The sequence below is a fragment of the Anolis sagrei genome, chromosome 5 (genome assembly GCF_037176765.1).
Source record: "Anolis sagrei isolate rAnoSag1 chromosome 5, rAnoSag1.mat, whole genome shotgun sequence".
Taxonomy (NCBI): domain Eukaryota; kingdom Metazoa; phylum Chordata; class Lepidosauria; order Squamata; family Dactyloidae; genus Anolis; species Anolis sagrei.
Genome location: NC_090025.1, coordinates 135,504,974 through 135,525,328, shown reverse-complemented (window position 1 = coordinate 135,525,328; position 20,355 = coordinate 135,504,974). Strand labels below are relative to the sequence as shown.

General features: G+C 34.8%; 1 protein-coding gene across 24 annotated transcripts in view; it reads right to left on the bottom strand.

Moving 5' to 3' along the window:
- Positions 1-20,355, bottom strand: part of NRCAM (neuronal cell adhesion molecule) — a 174,681-nt gene that overhangs the window by 33,476 nt on the left and 120,850 nt on the right. For 10 of the 24 annotated variants that reach the window (XR_009631600.2, XM_060777603.2, XM_060777607.2 and 7 more), the window contains 16 exons: positions 19,810-19,994; positions 17,945-18,076; positions 15,334-15,477; positions 11,939-12,050; positions 11,583-11,749; positions 11,338-11,485; positions 10,707-10,831; positions 9,058-9,087; positions 5,940-6,041; positions 5,272-5,469; positions 5,084-5,154; positions 3,362-3,587; positions 2,413-2,528; positions 1,837-2,041; positions 1,172-1,294; positions 139-324 (listed from right to left, as the gene is read on the bottom strand). Coding sequence is in view for 23 of the 24 variants with exons in the window: in XM_060777603.2 (XP_060633586.2) it covers positions 139-324; positions 1,172-1,294; positions 1,837-2,041; positions 2,413-2,528; positions 3,362-3,587; positions 5,084-5,154; positions 5,272-5,469; positions 5,940-6,041; positions 9,058-9,087; positions 10,707-10,831; positions 11,338-11,485; positions 11,583-11,749; positions 11,939-12,050; positions 15,334-15,477; positions 17,945-18,076; positions 19,810-19,994 (2,270 nt within the window). In the remaining variant the exon portion in view is untranslated. The remainder of the gene's footprint in view (positions 1-138; positions 325-1,171; positions 1,295-1,836; positions 2,042-2,412; positions 2,529-3,361; positions 3,588-5,083; positions 5,155-5,271; positions 5,470-5,939; positions 6,042-9,057; positions 9,088-10,706; positions 10,832-11,337; positions 11,486-11,582; positions 11,750-11,938; positions 12,051-15,333; positions 15,478-17,944; positions 18,077-19,809; positions 19,995-20,355) is intronic. The other 14 variants (XM_060777606.2, XM_060777612.2, XM_060777618.2 and 11 more) reach the window with 3 other exon arrangements.

Sequence of the window (20,355 nt, the reverse complement as noted above, 5' to 3'; positions counted from 1 at the left end):
AGTATGTGCAATTTTTCTAGATATTAAGATCGGGGTACACAAATATTTCAGTTTAAACTTGCTAATAAAAGTAGGAAAATTCACTTCCGATAAAATTTTGCATAATAATTCAAATTTGTGGACCATCTTTATACATACCCATCTTACCTTCATCCATAATTGTTACTGCCTCCTCTGTTATTTGATTTCCAGATCCAACTGATGTTTGTGCATAGAGGTAAAACTTGTATCGAGTGCTGTAATTTAAGTTGCTTAATGCCAAGCTGGTCTCATTAGCTGGAATACTGATCTCTTCCAAGCGGCCTAAGTCGTGTGTGCTGTTAACTGTTATTATAACATAGTAAACACAAAAAACAGTTACTTAATGTCTATTTTGGAATACATTATGTCAAAATGCACTATATACATTTGAGCCTGAGGTCCATGATAAACTTGTCGAAACTATAATAAACATGTTGGGACAAGATATTAGAATTCAGGTTTTGATACTAGGATATTGCCCACTAAAACATAAACTTTCATGGCCTGAATCCTTCCAATTCAATCAACGGGATTTACCTAATACAGACTCACCATTCAACGATGGTTGAATAGGTCTACTCTAGTTGGAAACTAACCAAAAGGATGAGACTCAAACATGCATACAACATGAAGACATGATCCCCTAACCTCCTGGATGACTACAGTTTATATTAACATGGAAAAGGAAGGATGTACTTTTGTATGAGGCGGGAAGAAAGTTTGTGACACATAGAATGAAATGGTTTTTGCACCTTCAAGCAATGCAGTCATCAAGATCAATTTAGTCAAGTCCACTGTGGAGAGCAGAATTAGTTTGCTGCAGAAGGACCTTTCCTAGAGATAAATTGTTTACTCTGGTGGATTATATCAGAACGGCCATGGCCTTTTTGATAGTAGAGGTATAGAAAGAATTAGGAGATTGTTTCTTAGCATTTACAGGGAGATGCTGGGCAACCAGACTTCTACAAAAATGAGGCAGAAAGCATGCACAAGAAGAATATAAGAGAGGTTTCCAAAGACCTAACATTACACATTTTTTTAAAAAACCCAGCAATTCCTCATGTGTAATACCAATACATCTCAAATGGTATTATTAACTATTTAATAAGCATGCACTTGACATAGTTGTTTTTAAAAGCTATTTACTTACTTGGTTGAAACTTTAGGGTATACCCTACCAGAACACCGTTTGGATGAGAAGGTGGGCCCCATTCCAGAGTGAGAGAATCCAGATTTGGATTAGTAATCTTCAAAAAGGAGGGTGCACTGGGAACTTCAAAAAACAACAGGACACATTTAAAAATAGTAATAAAAAAGAACTAAAATTAAATATTATAAAAGATATTATAAATGGTCTAAGTGTTTACTTATAGTTATTACTTTGTCTGGTTCAGATTACTTTGACCCATACACTACATCAGGCATCCTCAAACTGCGGCCCTCCTGCTATTTGGGCCTCCAACTCCCAGAAACCCTACCAAGCTTGTTCAATTGTCAGGAATTCTAGGAGTTGAAGGCCTAAACAGCTGGAAGGCCACAGTTTGAGGATGCCTGCACTACATGTATCGTTGTTTACTCAAATACATCACTGATTTCATGGGTCTACTTCTAACCATGCTTAAGATTACAGATAGTATTATCATATTTCACCATGTAATATTCCAACAAAAAAGAGATACAAAGTGTGACTATTATGCGATGAAATATGGTATTTTGTTTTTCTCTACATATACTATTTTCTTTACATTAGTGAAAATTTCAGGTAACATACTTTCAACAATGACAAATTTCGAGTTGAGTCATCTCGTTGCATACCTCCTTCAGGGGTTTTAAAGGTTTCATCAGGAGTTGGTGGTCCTTCTCCCTTCCCGTTAAGTACTCTGACATTCAGTTTGTAAGAACTATAAGGCTCCAGCCCTGGCACCATTCCATGTGTCTTGTTTCCACTAAAAGTCAATGTCCTTTTTTCTATATGCTTCTTAATTCTTCCAGATAGGCTTTTCACCTTCCAGTAGTAAATCTAAAAATAGATAAACATTTACACTAGAGCTTTTCTAGGCTTGTGCTATTGTATTATCTACAGGCATGCGTAGATGTTATGTTTGACACAGGCTAATTTGGTGGCTGAACCAAGACTTAAACTTAAAAGAGACATATTGAAACAAATGAGGACTATGTTTATTTCAACTGATTTACAGCAAGTGATGCAGTGGCACATACTAAATAAAGTAAGATTTGTTATTACTTGCTAGCTTCATTTATAATATTATTGAGACGTGGAGTGTGTCACATTTTATCTACTCTACAGGCAAAAAGAATATAAGTCATAGCTCTTAGATGCAGAACAAAGAAGAAGAAATATTATTTAAATATCTTCTATAGTTAGCTTACTTTGTATCCCTGAAGATGGCCTCGGATGTACTTTTGTGCTACTGGATCCCACTGAACTTTTGCTAATGTGCTGTTCACAACTTGTACCTGCAAATTTCCTGGAGCAACCATAGGTACTGTTAGGGAGAAATTTAAAAATCTCATGTTAGAGCTTGCTTGAAGTCATCCAGTATTGCCATTACCCAGGGCGAGGTGGTTGCTTCAAGCATCAGATATTGAATGCCAAGAAGGGGCATCACATTTTCTTAAAATTTACAATCATTTTATCTTACTGTCAAGAAAGTGGAAAGACGTTTTGCCTTGTGTGTAAAAAAATAGGTTTAGCTTTTTGTACTATTTTGATTCTGTGCGTATGAAGCAGTAATGTTAAATTTAGACTGCTGTACTAATTTTTCTTCTTCTTCTTCTACTACTGCTAATTTAATATTAATATTGATAAAGTATATCGATTAATATTAATTTTTATTACTACAGTACAGGACATTACCAAGTTAAGAACAAGATAGGCTCTGTAGGTTTCTTCTTAAAATGAATTTGTATGAGAGTCAGAACACATACATTTTTAAATGTAACTCCAGCCATAGACATATAGGGTTAACAGCCATGTGGTGTTTGTTTTGCTATCTGGGTCCTTTTCAGAAGATTTTACCTGACTGTGATAATTGGATTTTGAAAAAAATTCGCTTGTTGTAGAAACAAGGATTGGCGATATAGCTTAAGTGGAGACACCTTTTGCCCATAATTAATATCTCAAGATTGAATTTCCTTTCCATGGGATAGATTTCTCTCACTTTCTGTTGTCTCACCCCCGTTCTTAACTATGAATCGTTTGCAAGTTGGGGACTCTCTGTATTATGACTACTAAAGCTTTAGGATGATAGTTTTAATGCATAACCCCCAAAATAACATTTCTGTCAAAAAATAAATTAAGTCATCATAAGAAACTTACAGTCTTCCCCAGAATATCCAATGGCTGTTGTAGGTTCAGGTGCAGGTCCCAGATCATTTAATCCCTGTACTTTTATCTCATATGGAGTAAATGTTGGTGTACCAGACACAATATACCTAGATACATTTGCAACTACAACAGATGTCCATTCATCATCTCCATCCTTCTGCCGCCAGCTAACATTGTACCGAAGCCCAGGACCATTGGACTGAAATTGTTTTAAAGGCTAAAATGAAAATTAAATGAAGGCACTCAATTTACAGAACATAAAAGGACTAGGCTAATATAAAATGGATAAAGATCATATACATGGGCTTTGCACCTGTGATTCAACTAACCATAGATCAATAATAATAATCATATCATTTAAAAAAAACAAAACAAAAATACTATATTAGAAATGGACAGCATGGCTCATCTACTTCTTCCCTCATATCTTATGAGAGAACCATGGTGGAAGCTATTCTATGGCACTCTGCTTCTGTGGTAGGATGGGAAAGAGAGGAAGATTGGTTATCAGAGTGGGGAGGAAAAGCTGAGGTGCCTTCATGGAGCACTTGGGTGTCAAAAGGCATCAATGACAAGAGAGAATGCAAAAGGAAAAACTGATAGTCTGGGTGGAGAAGATAAGTTGGGCTGTGTATAAAAAGACAGGTTCCCATTGTTTTTCTCATGTTGATACATCAAATTAGTTATAGAGAATTTCTTGAAACCCACCCTGTTTACTTGGCATTTGTTTCTCTTTATTTATCACTTTATCTATTATACTTCACCTAGGATTATAAAAGTAATCAAGATCTATTAAACTGGATATATCTCACAATCCTAAGAAGACCAAAACCTTTCTCTCACAACTATTTCCATAATTTATTGATCTGAAGGATTTTTACCCTGGTGTCATCTTCAGGCAGTTATTTGCAAATTCTGACAATAATATAATTTCTGCCCCAACTAAAAGACATAGCACAAAAATAAAGGCATTGGGTGGCAAAAATGAAAACCTAGGCACTACCTTATAATTTTGCAATTCATGAGCAGTTTTAAGTAAGTTTATTTTGACCTCAAATTTACATATTGTCTATAATACTGTCTCAATTCAAGGTATTTTTTTTATTTCAGTTCAAATTCCACAGTATTCTATCGTATAAAAATACCTCATGTCCATAGAAGAATGTTTCTGTGTGAATGTGCATATTCAAGAGTATTTCACATTTCTCAAAACACTCAAGAGCCAAAAAACGTGCTCCCATGAGCTGAAATAATTGTTTTTAGTATTTGCCGGCCCTCTATGTTTGCACCAGTAGCCACACACACAAATCCAAGGATAGACATCAGATATCTAATCATGTATCTGTTCGGTATTTTTTATTTCAGGTGTTTTTTGTTTGTTTGTTAGAAATACAATAAATGTATACACCAAGAGGCTGGGATTTAGGAACACCGTTAGGGCAACAATATGAAATGCTTACTAGTTTTAGTTCTGTGAGAGTTCTTTAACCAAATTAGGTCTGAAGGACTACTGAGTCAATCCCTATGGCTAGATAACTACATGTTTAATAGAATTTCAGTAGGGTGTATTGCACAAGACTATACATGTATCTAAAGAAGAATTCCACTTGACATTGTGAGCATTTCCCTGGATGTTTAAGAAAAAGCAATGCCAATTATAGTGTCTTCAGAGATATCTTGACATCTTCATATTTGAGTAAAAAAAATCCTTACCTCCCACATAATCACCAAATTATCAGGTTCTGATCCAATCCCTTGAACATCAGTAGGATTGTCATCGGGCTCTAGAAATTAAACATGCAATTTTTTAGTAAAAGAAATGATTGAATAATAAATGTGTAGACCAATTCTATACAATTCATAATCTTAGTTGATAATAGTAAGTGATGGTGTTTATTTACTTGCAGCTTTTGTAAAATATTGTTCAGAGGCTTCACTTGGCTGGCTTCTTCCAATATCATTTATAGCTATTACACGAAATGAATAGTTAACATATGGTGACAACTTTAACTGTGTAGTTGTGAGGATCCCATTGACTTCTGTCTGGTAGTTCCAGATCCCTGGCTCACGCATCGCATCTTCATATTCAATAATGAATTCTATGCAGAAAGAGACAGAAATGCATTACTTTGTTTCAAGTCACATAGAATTATTTTAAGATAGTTATATAGAACAAACTGAAAGCTCTAGTTCTGATATACATTTTCTATTACTCACTTGAACTGTAACTGTAAAATATATTTTAGAAGCCATGTTTCCTGGGTTATGCCCTCAACATAATGTAGGCTTACATCTTTCACAAAAGGGCATAAAATTGTCTTGCTAAGAAGAACCACAATCGAACTGCTAGCCTCAGTTAAAGCTGACCTGCTGACTTACAAAATTCTCAACTGAGTCCATGTATTTACTTTAATTAGGACTAGCAAATGGATTTAGGCCAAGAAAATTACAATGGAATGGCATACTTCGTAAAACTAGAGACATACTCTTCAAATGAAAGGGGTGTTTCGGTTCTTAAAAAATATTCTATTTCATGAAATTAGATTCCATTAAGTACATCAAACCGTACTTGTAATAGGACTATTATTGTCATTGCCCGGGATCCAGGAGAGCTGAACACTCCTTTCTAGATGGTCCGTTAATTCCAAATCAAATGGTGGATCAGGACGATCTGTAGGCCAAATGAAGATAAAGATGTGGTGACTTTATAGAGAAAATCTAAATACACCCACTTACACCATGGAAAAATGGTTTAGTGATAAGCATGCAACTGCAATGAAAATCAATAACCGATTTTGCTGGGAAACAATGTGAAAGGGAAGGAAAAATTGTTGTAAGAACTCCAATGACAGATTTTCTTTTCTTTTTTTAAGAAATAACTTGAAAATAAAGAAGTAGCAGAAGTTCACCAGCAGTTTCAGTTTATGATTAATGATCATGATCTGAGAACTACTTTACATGGAACCTGTTTTAAACAAAAAGGAAAATAAACACCATCCATATCCACAAAAACTGTTTCAGGATTATAGTATTAGAAGTATTGTGACAAGGCCAGCTTTCTAATAATAACAATTGTTTTTAATTGCAATCCCCCAGGCATGTCATCCAAAACTACCTCCTTTGATAGTTAAAATGCCTGACTAAGAAGTTAGGAGGCCTATATATGAGTACTGAAATCCGACTAAGTCTTATGAGACTTTGTGGCCAATGTGAGGCTTGGTCCAAGGTCTTGGCCCACAAAGGATGATACAACCAGCTTTTTGTGAGGGAATGATGAGGAGTTATACGAGGCAATCTATAAGGGTAAAATGAATAAACAGAACCCTGGCCACTCTGTGCCACAATTTAAATTATTGTAAGTTGGGATATCTGAAATACAGATTTCTGTGAACTTATGTTGCTAAGATATATCACCAATGTATTCTGTAATTATCCACTCAAAAAACGTGTACTGCACTTTTTAAAAATTGGAGGTGGCCCTCTTGATATGATTAGATACCACTAAATATGCATCATAACAAGTAGTAATTCTGGGAGCAACAGAAAGCTGAATTGTTCTCGCCCCAGTTTTCAACTGTTCTGCTATTCTGGCATATCACCATACCTTCAAAATTTATTTCTGCATGTATGGCACAGACATTACAATTTAAATACAATAAGTAGTCCCAACTAGAAAACACCTACTAAAACATTAGAAACTTTATAAGTCAATACTTGTCATGGGTCCATTGATTCAGTGGATCAGAGGAATTTAACTGATTTAGGATTTAACAGTACATGTCTTACTACTGGTTATGCTAGCTAGTACACATGACACTTCTGGTCTAACAGCACAGAGAGAGCCACAAGTTGCTCATTCCTGTCCTGGTACTCTTTCAGGGAGAAATAATAAATGCCACCCATGCAATGATATTGCAGGCTTGAAAGTGCTTGTAGAAAGGGATATTTTGGAAGCTGTAGCTGAAAGGGACTTTTCTAGCATAGTTGCATCCTACAGAATATTGGGATTTGAAGTTTGGTAAGTTATTTAGTTCAGTTAAGAATTGTAATTATCCCACCAATTTACAAATCCAAGTACTCTGTATGATATAGTCATGTTATTGAAAGTGGTATCAAACTGCTAAATACACTAACTGATCATCCATACCGTAAAATTACAGCAACACATTCAACTGCCATGGTTTCATCTTATACTGGAATTTGTACTTTGTTGTGGTAACAGAGCTATCTAGCAGAGAAGGATAAAGTTCTCACAAAACTACATAAAACTGAACCATGGCAGTTAATATGGTGACAAACTGTTATAATTCTAAAGTTTGGATACAGGAGTCCCCAATGGTGCAATGGGTTAAACCCTTGTGCTAGCAGGACTGAATTCTGACAGGAAATTCGAATCTGGGGAGAGCACGGATTAGCTCCGTCAGCTCCAGCTCCCCATGTGGGGACATGAGAGAAGCCTCCCAAAAGGATGGTGAAACATCAAAACATCCGGGTGTCCCCTGGGCAATGTCCTTCCAGATGGCCAATTCTCTCACACCAGAAGCGACTTGCAGTTTCTCAAGTCGCTCCCGACATAAAAAAAAAAGTTTGGATATAGCCTAAGACATAATGGTATATCAACTAGCTGACCCTTGTTCATGCTTGAAGAAATTAGATCTTGGCAAACTGAAAAAGCAGATGAGGATTGTGAAACTAATCCATGCATATAATAAACAAATGAACTGTGGCATTCAATTAAGAAATCAGCTTGAATTCTGAGTTCTTGAAGTTCATGGCAGCCAAAGTAATAGAGGCAAAGTTTCTTTTGGGTAGAATATGCTAACTATACTTAATCAACATTTCAACCAGAATTCATAATTCTACAGTTTTAAATCCTCAAAGAGAGAATTATCTAGGGCAGTGCATATTAGATTATCTGAAATGGTTTCCCAATTGCAATGTGCCAGTGTCTGGTACCATATCTATGTACCTTGAATGCCTGAGAAAATTCAAGGTGAAAAATTACCAAAAAAAAACCCACATCCAGAATTGCTTTGCACTTCGAATGTCAAAGGGTCTTAAATGCTCAGATATACACCTGATAGAGGGGTGAATACGTCCATTGTTGCATTCTCCTTTGAAATTGTAAAGAAGAAGAAAAACAGAACACTTTGAAAGCATACACAAGGCTTCAAGAGAAAACTGAATGGTACTTAATTATGGAATATTATTTATCTGTATATGCTTTCATATTGCCCGTTGACTTGTGGCGACCTCATAAAGGTCTTCTTAGGTAAAGAATACTCAGAGGTGGCTTTGCTAGTCTTTTCCTCAGAAATATCACTTACAGAACTCCCATATTAATTGGTAGTTTCCCATCGAAGTGCTAAACAGAGCTAACCCTGCTTTAGCTTTCTACAATAGATTGGATCAGATGCCTTTAGGGTATTTAGCCAATAAATAAGAAAAATAACTTTTGTTATTCGAAGTATTCAACCTGATTATCAGGTTGTCTTTAACCATAATACTGAAACAGTTTAAGCATTTACAAATGAGTATAATGATAACGATACACTAAACTTTTATTTGATCCAAATTAAATTTGTAAAATGTAATGAAGAAAAAAGAAAGAAGCTTTAACTTGAAATAAGAATATTATTTAGGAATATTTGGTATATGATTCAAACAAAGACTTTTTATTTGTTTACCGTAAACAACAGGAGGAGGTGTTGGAGGAGCTGAAAGGGGATATTAATATAAAGTATATAATCAGTGTTAGTAGCTAGAAAACACAGAACTGTACAGTTAGGTTATTATTAGAGATGAAATATTATAAAGCCAAGTTATTGCATATGGAAAAATAGCTTCTAATCATGTACTGGAGATTAGGGCTGGAAAAATGGCACATAAAATGATACCTATTCAAGTTAGTTGTGAACAAACTTTCACAAAGAGGTGGCAAACTGGGTAGATACTTTTTGCTTTCTTCCTGAAATGGCCAACTCACTAAACTGTAATCGTTTCTTTATCATTATTTAAAGTCTCTTTATTTGTCTCATATATGAATTTCCCAGTTCAAGGAATCATAACTATAGGAATAGAATACATGACTCCCTTGCTGAATGCACATCCCTACAGAACATAATTGCTCTGCACGTGGATTGCTTAGCTCATTGCTTGTAGCAGTGTTTTCTTTATGTCTAACTCAAACCATTAAAATAAATCAAAAATAGTTCTTACCCACTAGAAGATAATCAACCATTCAATTAAGTACAATTAATTATCAAGGACTACAGTCCATCAAAAGGATTAAGAGCCATTAGAGTGTTTTCCCTAACAGGTACATACAGACATTTTTTCTAATTTAACAAGCAGAAACAAGCTGGATTGCAGAAAATCATTATATAGGTTATGCTGTAAACAAAGGCAACTAGGTTGGTAGAAGCCTCTCTTTATGCAAGAAGACTTTAGGCAAGCCCTTCCACATTCAGCAGTCACTTATGTGCATCTGTGTTAAATCACACCCTTGTAGTTTTAGCAACGTCTTTTAAAACACGTCAAGCCAAATTCTGGGCACACCTTCACTTTTCAAACATTTATTTATTTATTTATTTACGATATTTCTATCCCACCTTTCTCGAACCCAAAGGTGACTCAAGGCGGCTTACAAACCGACAGCCATTCAATGCCGTAACCATATACAGTATAAAATTTAAACAAATTTATAACATTACATAATAAAAACATGCCACTTCATCTGTAAAAGCATATTTCAAGTTATGCTTATCATTTAACAAAAAATACACTAGACAACTTTTTAAAAGTCTAAGAAGCTAGAGTAGGCTAAGCATAAGGATATGCATGTTGGGAAACCTCCTGTGCTTCCTCTTCACTTCTGATCTACAGTACAACTAAAATGTCATTTAGATGGAGTGGATACCCCTTGGGCATAAGATGAGGCAACAGATGGTGTCAGCAAAGCTAAATAAAAACGGGCATGTTATAACTGATCATGTTGCAGACAATCCTATTTCTACAGATATTGCCATTTCACTACTAGCTTTGATATCCCGTCTCACATCATCTTTGACCATCAGAAATAACTTTTTTTTAGAGAACGTCAACCTGTAGGGGGATTTAGCCCTATGGATTTGATGTAGAGTCTCAAGGAGTTATGGCTTACACTTGTACTTGAAAAACAAATTTATGGTTCTACCAGTAACTTAAAAATCACTATGGAATATATATTTCTGCACTTATGAGGAAAACAAAAAATTCCAGAACATCATATTAGTACATTGTTCACAGTAAACTGCAACATTGTGTTTACTCCAATATATATTAAAAGAAACCTTACCAACAACTGTGAGCACAGCACTTGCTGATACACTGTCCAGAGTAGTATTAGCTATGCAAGTATATACTCCACCATCTTTATCTGTGACATTCATAATGGTCAAGTTGTTTTTACCAACCATAAACCTGAAATCACAATGCATTTACTTACTTCCTGCATTTAACTATTGACAAATGTTTAGGATTAAATAGAAAATTGACATCTGAATATATACTGGAAGTTTTTAGAAGATCATCTAATATGGTTGCTAAACTAAAAATGATTTATGGAAGAATTTCAAAACCATAAATTGACTATCAACATGAAAAAGGATTTTGAAAATGACCGTATTCTTTTCAAGACTTGGATGTTTTTGCCTTAATCCAATAACTTCAAGAATCTTTTGCCATGGTTTAAATTAACAAGAGCTACAAGGTTGATCACTGTCTCCATATTTATTCATTGCCACTTATGAATATTTGCAATCAATATTACAAAAATGTCTAAAATAAAGGGAATAAACCATGTGTTGATATTAAGTTTTCATAAGAAATATACTACCCCACATGCATTAAAATGCATACTTTTATGAATAAGTTTAGTCATACAACTTTTATTATCTTGCAGACTGAAAAAGAAAATTCCTACATACCTTTCATCATTTGGCAATTCATTATTTTCTTTCAACCATGTAACTGTGGGTATTAAGGTAGTATCATGTTTAATTATACATTCAAATGAAACCTGTCCAGTTCTTTGTACAACTTTATATTCCGGCTCCTTAATAATCACTGTTGGCTCTGAAACATAAAAATAGCTATTAAGATGGCTGTTTAACAGATGTAAATCAGTAAAATTTGCACATCAGAATTTTGTAACTCAGGCTTGCTTTCTTACCCTTGATTTGTAATTGGACCTCGTTTTGAACCTTTCCTAGTTTATTTCTTGCTACGCAGGTATATGTGCCACCACTATTTTTCTTGGCTACAGGAATTTCCAGTGTTCCATTCTTATGGAAAATATATTGATTTCCCTGGAGAATACTACCTTTCACTCCTTTAAACCTAGTTTAAAAAAAGCAGAAATACGTATTCCAGTGTATGTATTCCTTCACAACCTCATCTGAGGATAATGAGTAGCTTTTACTAGACATTTATACTTCAAAGTTAACAAAGCTGCATCAGTATTTCATGTAGTGTAAATACAATATATTAACATGATATTTTAAGGTTTTTATGTTGTAAGTTACTTACCATTCAATTTCAGGCACAGGTGAACCAAAATAAGCACAGTCTAGCAGAGCAGGTTTATTTGCAATAACTTGATAAAGTGTGTTTAAGGGAGTGAGGATTCTTGGAGGCTCAGCTAAAATGGGGAAAAAAGTATGAAGATATTATTTTTTTGGTTCTAAAAATTAGACTGACATCTAGCTTTGACAATCATAGTATGTTTTATTTTCCTGAAAGGGAGGGGGAGTAACTTATAACGCTGTTTAGTTTTGTACTATTGGTGTGTTGGTGAATTTTTAAACTGTGTGCTAACTGCCATAAATTATACATACTGAGAAATCAAAAAAGAAGAAGAAGAAGATATTATTAACTACTTGCATATGGTTGGCTTGAGAAGTGATCTAAAACACCTCAAATATACCATACCATGATCAGAGGTAAGAAAATCGGTGGAAAAAATGCCACCTTTCTCCCAAAATGGGCCCAAAATAGCTTCCAGAAACAGTATTTATTATGTTAGGTTTATTTACACAATAAAGCTTAAAAACCCCTCTCAAGCTGATTATATTTAAAAGAAGATCTTGTCATAATTGATGCTTTTACAATGTTACATATAATTTATGTTACACTACTACCCTGAAAAACTCCCTAAATAAGGTAAAATTTGTATCCTAGTCATCTCTACCCACTCCTGTTTTGTATATGAAAAAAGGAAAGTCTGCATGAATTTTTGGAAGCCCAATTTCTTATGCATCTATCCTATGAAATGGAATAAATGGGATTAAAAATTCAAATGAAATATAAAAACAAAAAGTATGGAAAAATCATTTTATTCTATAAAAATAAATAAATATACGAAGGATATAAAAATGAAAATTTGATGGGTGGCATGACAACAATGATGTGGGAGTAAAAAAGCCAAACTGACAGGGAAGATCGGCTGAATTCCAATGCAACATTTCAATCAAAAACAATTGTCAAACATAATTGTCAACAAGTTCAGAAGTGGCTCCTACAACACTCAAAGAAAAAACAGCACCTTCAGTCACAATAGTCCACCACCACCCCCACTATCAATGCTATTGTTGTAACCCCCCCCCCCCCCAAAGTATTGTACCTTTGGGGGTTCCGCAAGTATTGTACCAATTGTGAAATGGGTGTGTGTGTGTATGAATCTTTGTATTTGGTAAAGCCAGTTGTTTTTCAGCTGTTGTAAGAGGATTATATGACAATAAAAATTCTATGCAGGTTATTATGTAAAGAACTGCTGCATAATTGGCATGCAAACTAATTGATGACAAGGAAAAGATAAACAGAAACCAGCAAACCCAAATATGATGCTCAGAAGGAGGCTACCATACTGATTGGTCAGCACTGAGAAAGGTGGTTGACCACCAACAATAAAATTCATAGGATAAAAAACCAAACACAATTATTAGGCAGCACATTGCAAGCTTTCTTCTTGCTCTATTCTTTCATTTATTTTGCCCGTCATGCTGTATGTTGCACTCTGACTCTGCTGCACAACACTAAGTGAAAAGCTCTGGGGATTACAAGAGGTGATTGGGAGGTTGGTGTGAAAGTAAGACAATAAACCAAGATACTGTTTCCTTTATCTTTCCTGGGAAGATGTAATACAATTACTGTAAATAATAATGAAAAAGCATTTCAAATTTGCACTCAAGCCTAGATGTGCACTCAAGCTGCCCAGAAAAACAAAATTGTGAGCCCTTTTTGTATATGCTGGATGTTATTTCATATTTACAATATCTGGGCAGTTTAGAAACTGTTCGGATAAAAATGAGAACACAGAGCCACAAAAACTCTGTGTACTTTGAGAAAAGTATCACATTAATTTGATTTATAAGATTTCCAAAACAGTTTTATAATTATTTTCTTCTTTCATAGCTTTCCTGAAATAAATGACTTTTTAGTGCATGCATAGCTTTCACTAGCAAACATGGCTTGTATTAAATATAAAACTATCTGCCACTTCGAAAATGCAAGTGGCAGAAGAGGTGAAGAGAGCAGTGAACTATGAATAGGAACCAAGGAAAATGGGTATCTCAACTTTGATCCAAAACACACAAGCCACATGGAGGCTACCAGTCCATTTTCATGCAGAATCAAAGTGTTGGTTTTGATTTTTGAAGCCCTAAACACTTGGGTCCAGACTATCAGAAAGACCATGTTCCCCTTATATAAGCCAGGGCAAGTGCTAAGATCTGAAGGGAAGAGGCTTTCTCTCAGTCCATGTTCACAGGCTTGCTTGACAAGAATTTGGTAGAGAATCTTCTCTATGGCTGTTTCTAGACTGCGGGGTTCTCTCCAGTGGGAGGTCCAATTTGTTCCCTCCCAGCTCTCCTACCATTGGAAGATGAAGGTGTTTATATTTAGGCAGGCTTCTCAAGTGTGAATTTTAATAATGGAATTGTAGTATGTGTAAGTGATGTGCTGTTTTAAATTATGTTTTAATTATATTTGAAAATAATTATGATGTCCAATTCCTTTAAAAAATTGGGCTTATGTTTTATCTGATCCTTTAAAATTAATGCAATTTGCCTTGGGAGAAAGGTAGTCTATACATGAATTAACTAAACACATCCAGCTATAAGTCCCAACTACAGTAATCTTCCAGATGATTTAAATGTTCTATGTGTTTTAGAGTAGTGTTCCATGTGATTTATTTATGATTGGCACTAACAATTAAATTAAGACCACATACTTAAAAGCAAATTATGTTGACTCTTCACTAATTAAATTCATTAGTACTTCCAGTTGTTTAGGATCATGGAGCTGTGGCCTAAAAGAGCTCATGGTTTATTATTTTAAAAGGTTATTTTTAAGAAGGGTTTAGCCTGCTGATGAAAATAAACAGTAGAGAAAGGTAGTTCCAAAGTCTAGGGGCAGCCACTGAGAAGATCCTTTCTTGCATCTCTATCAGCCAGGCTTACAAACTGAGAAATGGGCCTCTCCAGATGATCTTGGAGCCTAGGCAGCTAAGACATGAAGATATGGTCTCCTAGATAGCCCAGACCCAAGTCATATAGTACTTTATGTATCTTTTAATAAATCTTCAATCTGCCCAAAAGTTATTTGCGGAGTTAAATTCTAAGGAAACATTTATAGGATTACATAATGAACAATGAATGACAGAGAAAATCATATATTATTATTATTATTATTATTATTATTATTAACTTTATTTGTACCCTGCTAACATCTCCCGAAGGACTCGATGCGGTTTACAAAAGCCAAGGCCTCAATAAAAACAACAGCATAACAATACACATAACATTATAAAGCAAATCAAAACGTTAAGCAATAACAGTAAACAATAAAAACAATACACCATAACAAAATAAAACCATAATGGTTGCTAGTTTTCTACTTTAACAAAAGATAACCCATAGTCTTACCTAAAACATTCACAAACGCATTTCCCAGTAGGTATCCATATTCATTAGATGCATTACACTGATAAACAGCACTTGACCTTTCTTGCACATCAGTAAAAATAATTGTATCACCGTCCACTTTTCTGCTAGGATCTTCTGGAGCAACTATTACAAATGTTCATGAGATATTAAAAAATACATTCTTACTGGGCTATCCTTACAAGAAATAAACAGTTCGGAGACAGACAAGTTAGGAGACAGATCTGAAATTTACATGTTAGGAAAAAGAACATTCTAATAAGTGACAAAGATCTTTTCATCAAAAAGTCTTTTGGTTTTTTAACAGATAAAAAGAAAAAGGAGAAACAAAGAGTTGGTATTTTTTATTTTTAAAAAGGCAATTATAACTAGTTATATGTTATAGATCTTAAAATAACTGTAAACAAATATAATGTCTGGATTTATAGTGCAACTAAAAATGGCTATTAAACTAAGAATGGCCACTGGGCCTACAAACTCTTTGTCCTATCCCCTCTCTTCTCCTGAGATTGCATTTTGTATTGTGGTTACTTTAAATCAGGGTTTCCTTTATATCCCAAAAAGGAAGTTATAGTTTGATTTTGCTACTACAAGGTGAGATGTGCATCTCAAAAAAAAATCATTTAGTTATGTAATCATGAATCCTAGAAGCATTTACATGAGCACATATGAGAACTGCTATTAGTCTTAAAATATGGTATTTTGATTAATAACCAACCTGCTCAACATTACAAAAAAAAGAGTTGAATTCAGTGGACAATCACAGTAGAAATAAGGGGGATTTTCACTAATGAGACTTTCCTTCGACACCTGCTTCAATGTTGTATCAGATAGATACTTAAACAATTTGGGAGAGGTGCAGAGAAATGAGTACTGGCAAATATGCCTTTTGTCTAGTAATTTCCTATGGAGACTCGGTTTGGTTGAAGCAAACGACTTTTTAAAAATCTCCATATTCCATTCTAATGATATTGTTTTTCCTTTTATTGAACAACTATTATCATTCCTCTGGGTATATAATGCAGATATGAATTTGAACATTTGTGTATTAACACATGTGTAGAAATTTGTATGCACAAACATGTACACATAAACTCCTACAGAAATCTATCTTTTCTTCAATATACTTAGTGTCTTTCAGTTCTCCACTTCAGAGCAGGGTATAAAAAAACAAAGCCCAGGGCATCCCCATCCCCTTCACTAAAATACAGAAAACAAAACAAAAGCATACTGCCAGGCCTACAGGGACTAGGAAGCTTTGAAATTCAAATTTTGTGATTTTCTTTGAAATGATGCTTTTGGTCCACATCTTCCTACACTGAAGTAGAAAGACACCAATCACAAAAATGCTTTAATCTGTGTATATAATCAAAGGTAGCTTGTTCCAGTACATTTTACATCAAAGAACATCTTCCTCACAGGAAGATAATTAACCTTACTATAGCAACAGAATGTAAATATAATAGTCAATATTTAAACATAGATATTAGAATACATAAATAATAAATCATTATGTAATTTATGTAAATAATACTGTAACAAATTATTATTCCAGCAATTGATGCTAATTGGTCCTGCTGCATTTCACAATGAAGTGGAATTTCTAATTTAAAAATACACACCCATTCAACCAATACAGTATGACTGCACTCTTGGTGAGGCAAAAACATGACTCATTATCTCTATAAATAAACATTGTATTAAAAATCTTCTCTGCCCTTCTCCATGGGGTCTTGGAAATCTCGACTTATTGTGACTGTTTAATATGACATACTGCTTCACTCTGGGGTTTTTATTTTTTCCTTGTCTGGCACAGGTTGAAGATTTTGCCTCCGGAGTCCGTGACTAAGGTTGTTGCTTAGCAACTTAATGGAATGGGGGACAAAATCTTGAAAAGCAGTGAGTCATATCTCAGTGCATGAGGATGGAAAAGCTGCTGTTCCCCACTGAAGCATTTCCCCAGTCCCTGCTCTCTTTCTTCTCCCCTGTAATCCTAATCTTTTGGCCATTTAGCAAATTCTTGGGATGTTATCCTGCACTGCCTATAGTTTCCATATATGCTGCTGGGGGGGGGGGGGTCATTCAGCTGTTTGTTGTTGTGTGCCTTCATGTCATATCCGACTTATGCCAGCTCTAATGAGAACCTAACATGAAGATTTCCGAGGCTAAGAACCTCATCACACTAGAGAATGAATCCACTTTAAACCTAGTTGCTGCCTCCTGCAGAATTCTGGGGATTGTAGATTAGGGAGGAGCCTTTAACAGCCTCACTAAACTACAAACTCCAGAATTCTGCAGGAGGGAGAAACTGGATTTAAAGTGGATTCCTTTTCTAGTGTGATGAAGTAGTAAGAGTGTGTGTGTGATTTGTCTAAGGCCATCCAGTGAATAATTAGTGCTGGTTAAACTCTGAACTTTATGTCTGACATTTCAGGTTTGCTATATGTTTGAACTTCATTTGCTTTCAAATGTGCTAAACTATGCTTGATGCATTTGCAAACCCTCCTACACATTTTGCAAATGTTTCATCCCCAAGTCCTGGTCTGGTGGCACATTTCTGCATCATTATGAAAAGAATAAAAATAGCCCTTACTTGCAATGGGAACTCCATTTGCTAACCAGTTTATGCTAGGTTTGGGTTTGCCATTAGCTCGACAAATCAAGGAACCATCTTCTCCAGGAGACAATACAAGGTTTGTTGGTTCTCTTATCCAGTAAGGTGCAGCTGTTTTAATGAAAGAGAAAGAGAGATCTGTATCTATTTTATCATGCATGTGGTAGTATTCTGTTTTACACAAATTGATTTGAGTTTGTGTTATGGCAACATTAAAAAAAACCTCTGTTTAGGCAACATAATTGTTACAATGGTTGTGGAGTGCTTCTTGAGTGAGAAAGAAATAATTTTGTAGCTGAGATCCTTCGAACTCACATAGCTCCTAGGCAGAGAGTAATTGTGTGAAACTTTCTGCAAACTTGGAATAAATCACTGGAGATAAAAAGTAAAGATGAATAGAAGCTGATTTCCGGATCATGTGATTTTAATGTTTGTACTAGAATGATTTTATGCTTTGTCTGAATGTTTAAATTTTATGTATGTCTTATTTTAATGGTTTTAATTGATTTTAAATTCATAGCTATATGTGGTAATTAGTTATTAGTTATGATTTCTTTATGTACTGTATGTTGGCATTGAATTTTTGCCGTTAGTATGTTGTAAACTGCCTTGAGTCCTCCCAGGGGTGAGAAAGGTGGTGCATAAATACAGTAAATAAATAAATAATTAATAATTAAGTCAGAGACAAGGTGGTTTAAGGCAGGTTGTTGAACAAGTATAAGAAAGACAGTGAACCAAAACGGCTAGTAATGTAAAATACTGCCAGTTGTGGATCCTGCCACTCTAGCACAGCAACCTGTCAACCGTTAGGAGAAATGGGGGTCAAGAAATCTGGCTTACATTGAATTTACTGCTGACTTGACATAATTCATCATATCTTTTGTCTGCCAGCTTCTGATTACAGGTTTTAAAGTGGTAATCAGAAAAAAGGTGTATAGTAATATATTAGTGAATTGATTGTCAGTAGTTTGGATCCTGGAAAATCCTGCAGAACTGTTCCACTCCCTACTCTTCCTTTTTGTTATTAAATATACATGTCCAATTTGCTCAATTATCTTGCTAAAGCTTTTTCAAGAGGGGTGGGAGAAGAGTGCCAAGGACTGGTGGCCTTTTTCTATTGGGGAATTGTGATGTAGCCTGAGCAGAGGACATGAGTAAGTCGGAGACTCACAAAGTTTTGTGCAATGGTCCCAGAGAGATAGCTATAATTCTGCTGAAATTAAAAGCACTGTAAATTATCACAATTTTTCTTTTACATAATTGTGATTCAGTTTAATGTAAATATGTAACAGGAAGACAGCCCTTGTTTAGAAATTCTGCTTTTATAGGGGAAAAAATGATAAAGATTCTTGTAAAAAATAACTGATTTATTGCAGCATAGGTTTTCATGAATTATAGCCACATTCACCAGCTGCAAGTCCCAGCTCTGGAAAGAGTCAGGGCATAAATAAAGTAAGAGATGGATGCCTGCTACATTAATCATCGAACGCAGCAGGCAAGACAACCAAAGTTCATAATGTAATAAATACAATAGTCTTTAAATGCCACAAGGCTCATGGCTGTTTTTATTTTGTCACAGAATATGACCCCTTCTAGACTGTCATATAATCCAGATCAAAACAAATAATCCACATTATATGCTTTGAACTGGATTATTTGAGTCTAAATTGCTATATAATCCAGCTCAAAGCAGATAATCTGGATTTTATATGGCAGTGTAGAAGGGACCTAACATGACTACTACTTTGGAAATCTTTTCAGTAGTACAAACAGCTGATTCCATTAATGTTCCTTATAAGATAAAAAGCACAGCACTTTTATGTTACATAAAAGATTGCATTTACCTTTGACAGTGACTGTAATGACATGATGAGCAGAACCCAATTGATTACTTGCCATACATTTATATTTTCCAGAATCAGCTTCAGAAATATCTGTGATTTTGAGAGTTTTATTAAAATTTTCAAAGAACTTTCTGTTGATAGGAAGTTCACCACCTTCTTTAATCCAACGGATAGTTGGTGTAGGTCTGGCAGAAAGAGAAAAGCAGCAGTTGATATTAAAACAATAATGCAAAAAAGTCATTTAGGAAATTGCTAACTTTAAATATTGTAATTTTACTCAGTAATGGCCATAACTCCCAAGAATGACCAATAAAACGTTTTGTTTAAGCAATAGTATTGCTAACATGCAATGTTCATTATAAGTCTAATAAAAGTTTATTAGCTGCATACTTGTGCAGTACTCTGGATTTTATGCCATGAGAGATGGTATTATTTCCAACTGACTTTTGTGATTATTATTATTATATATACCCTACTTTATCTCCCCGAGATGTTTTTCAATGTTTTTTCATTTTTTTTATAAAATAACAAACTGAGGCCCCTTAT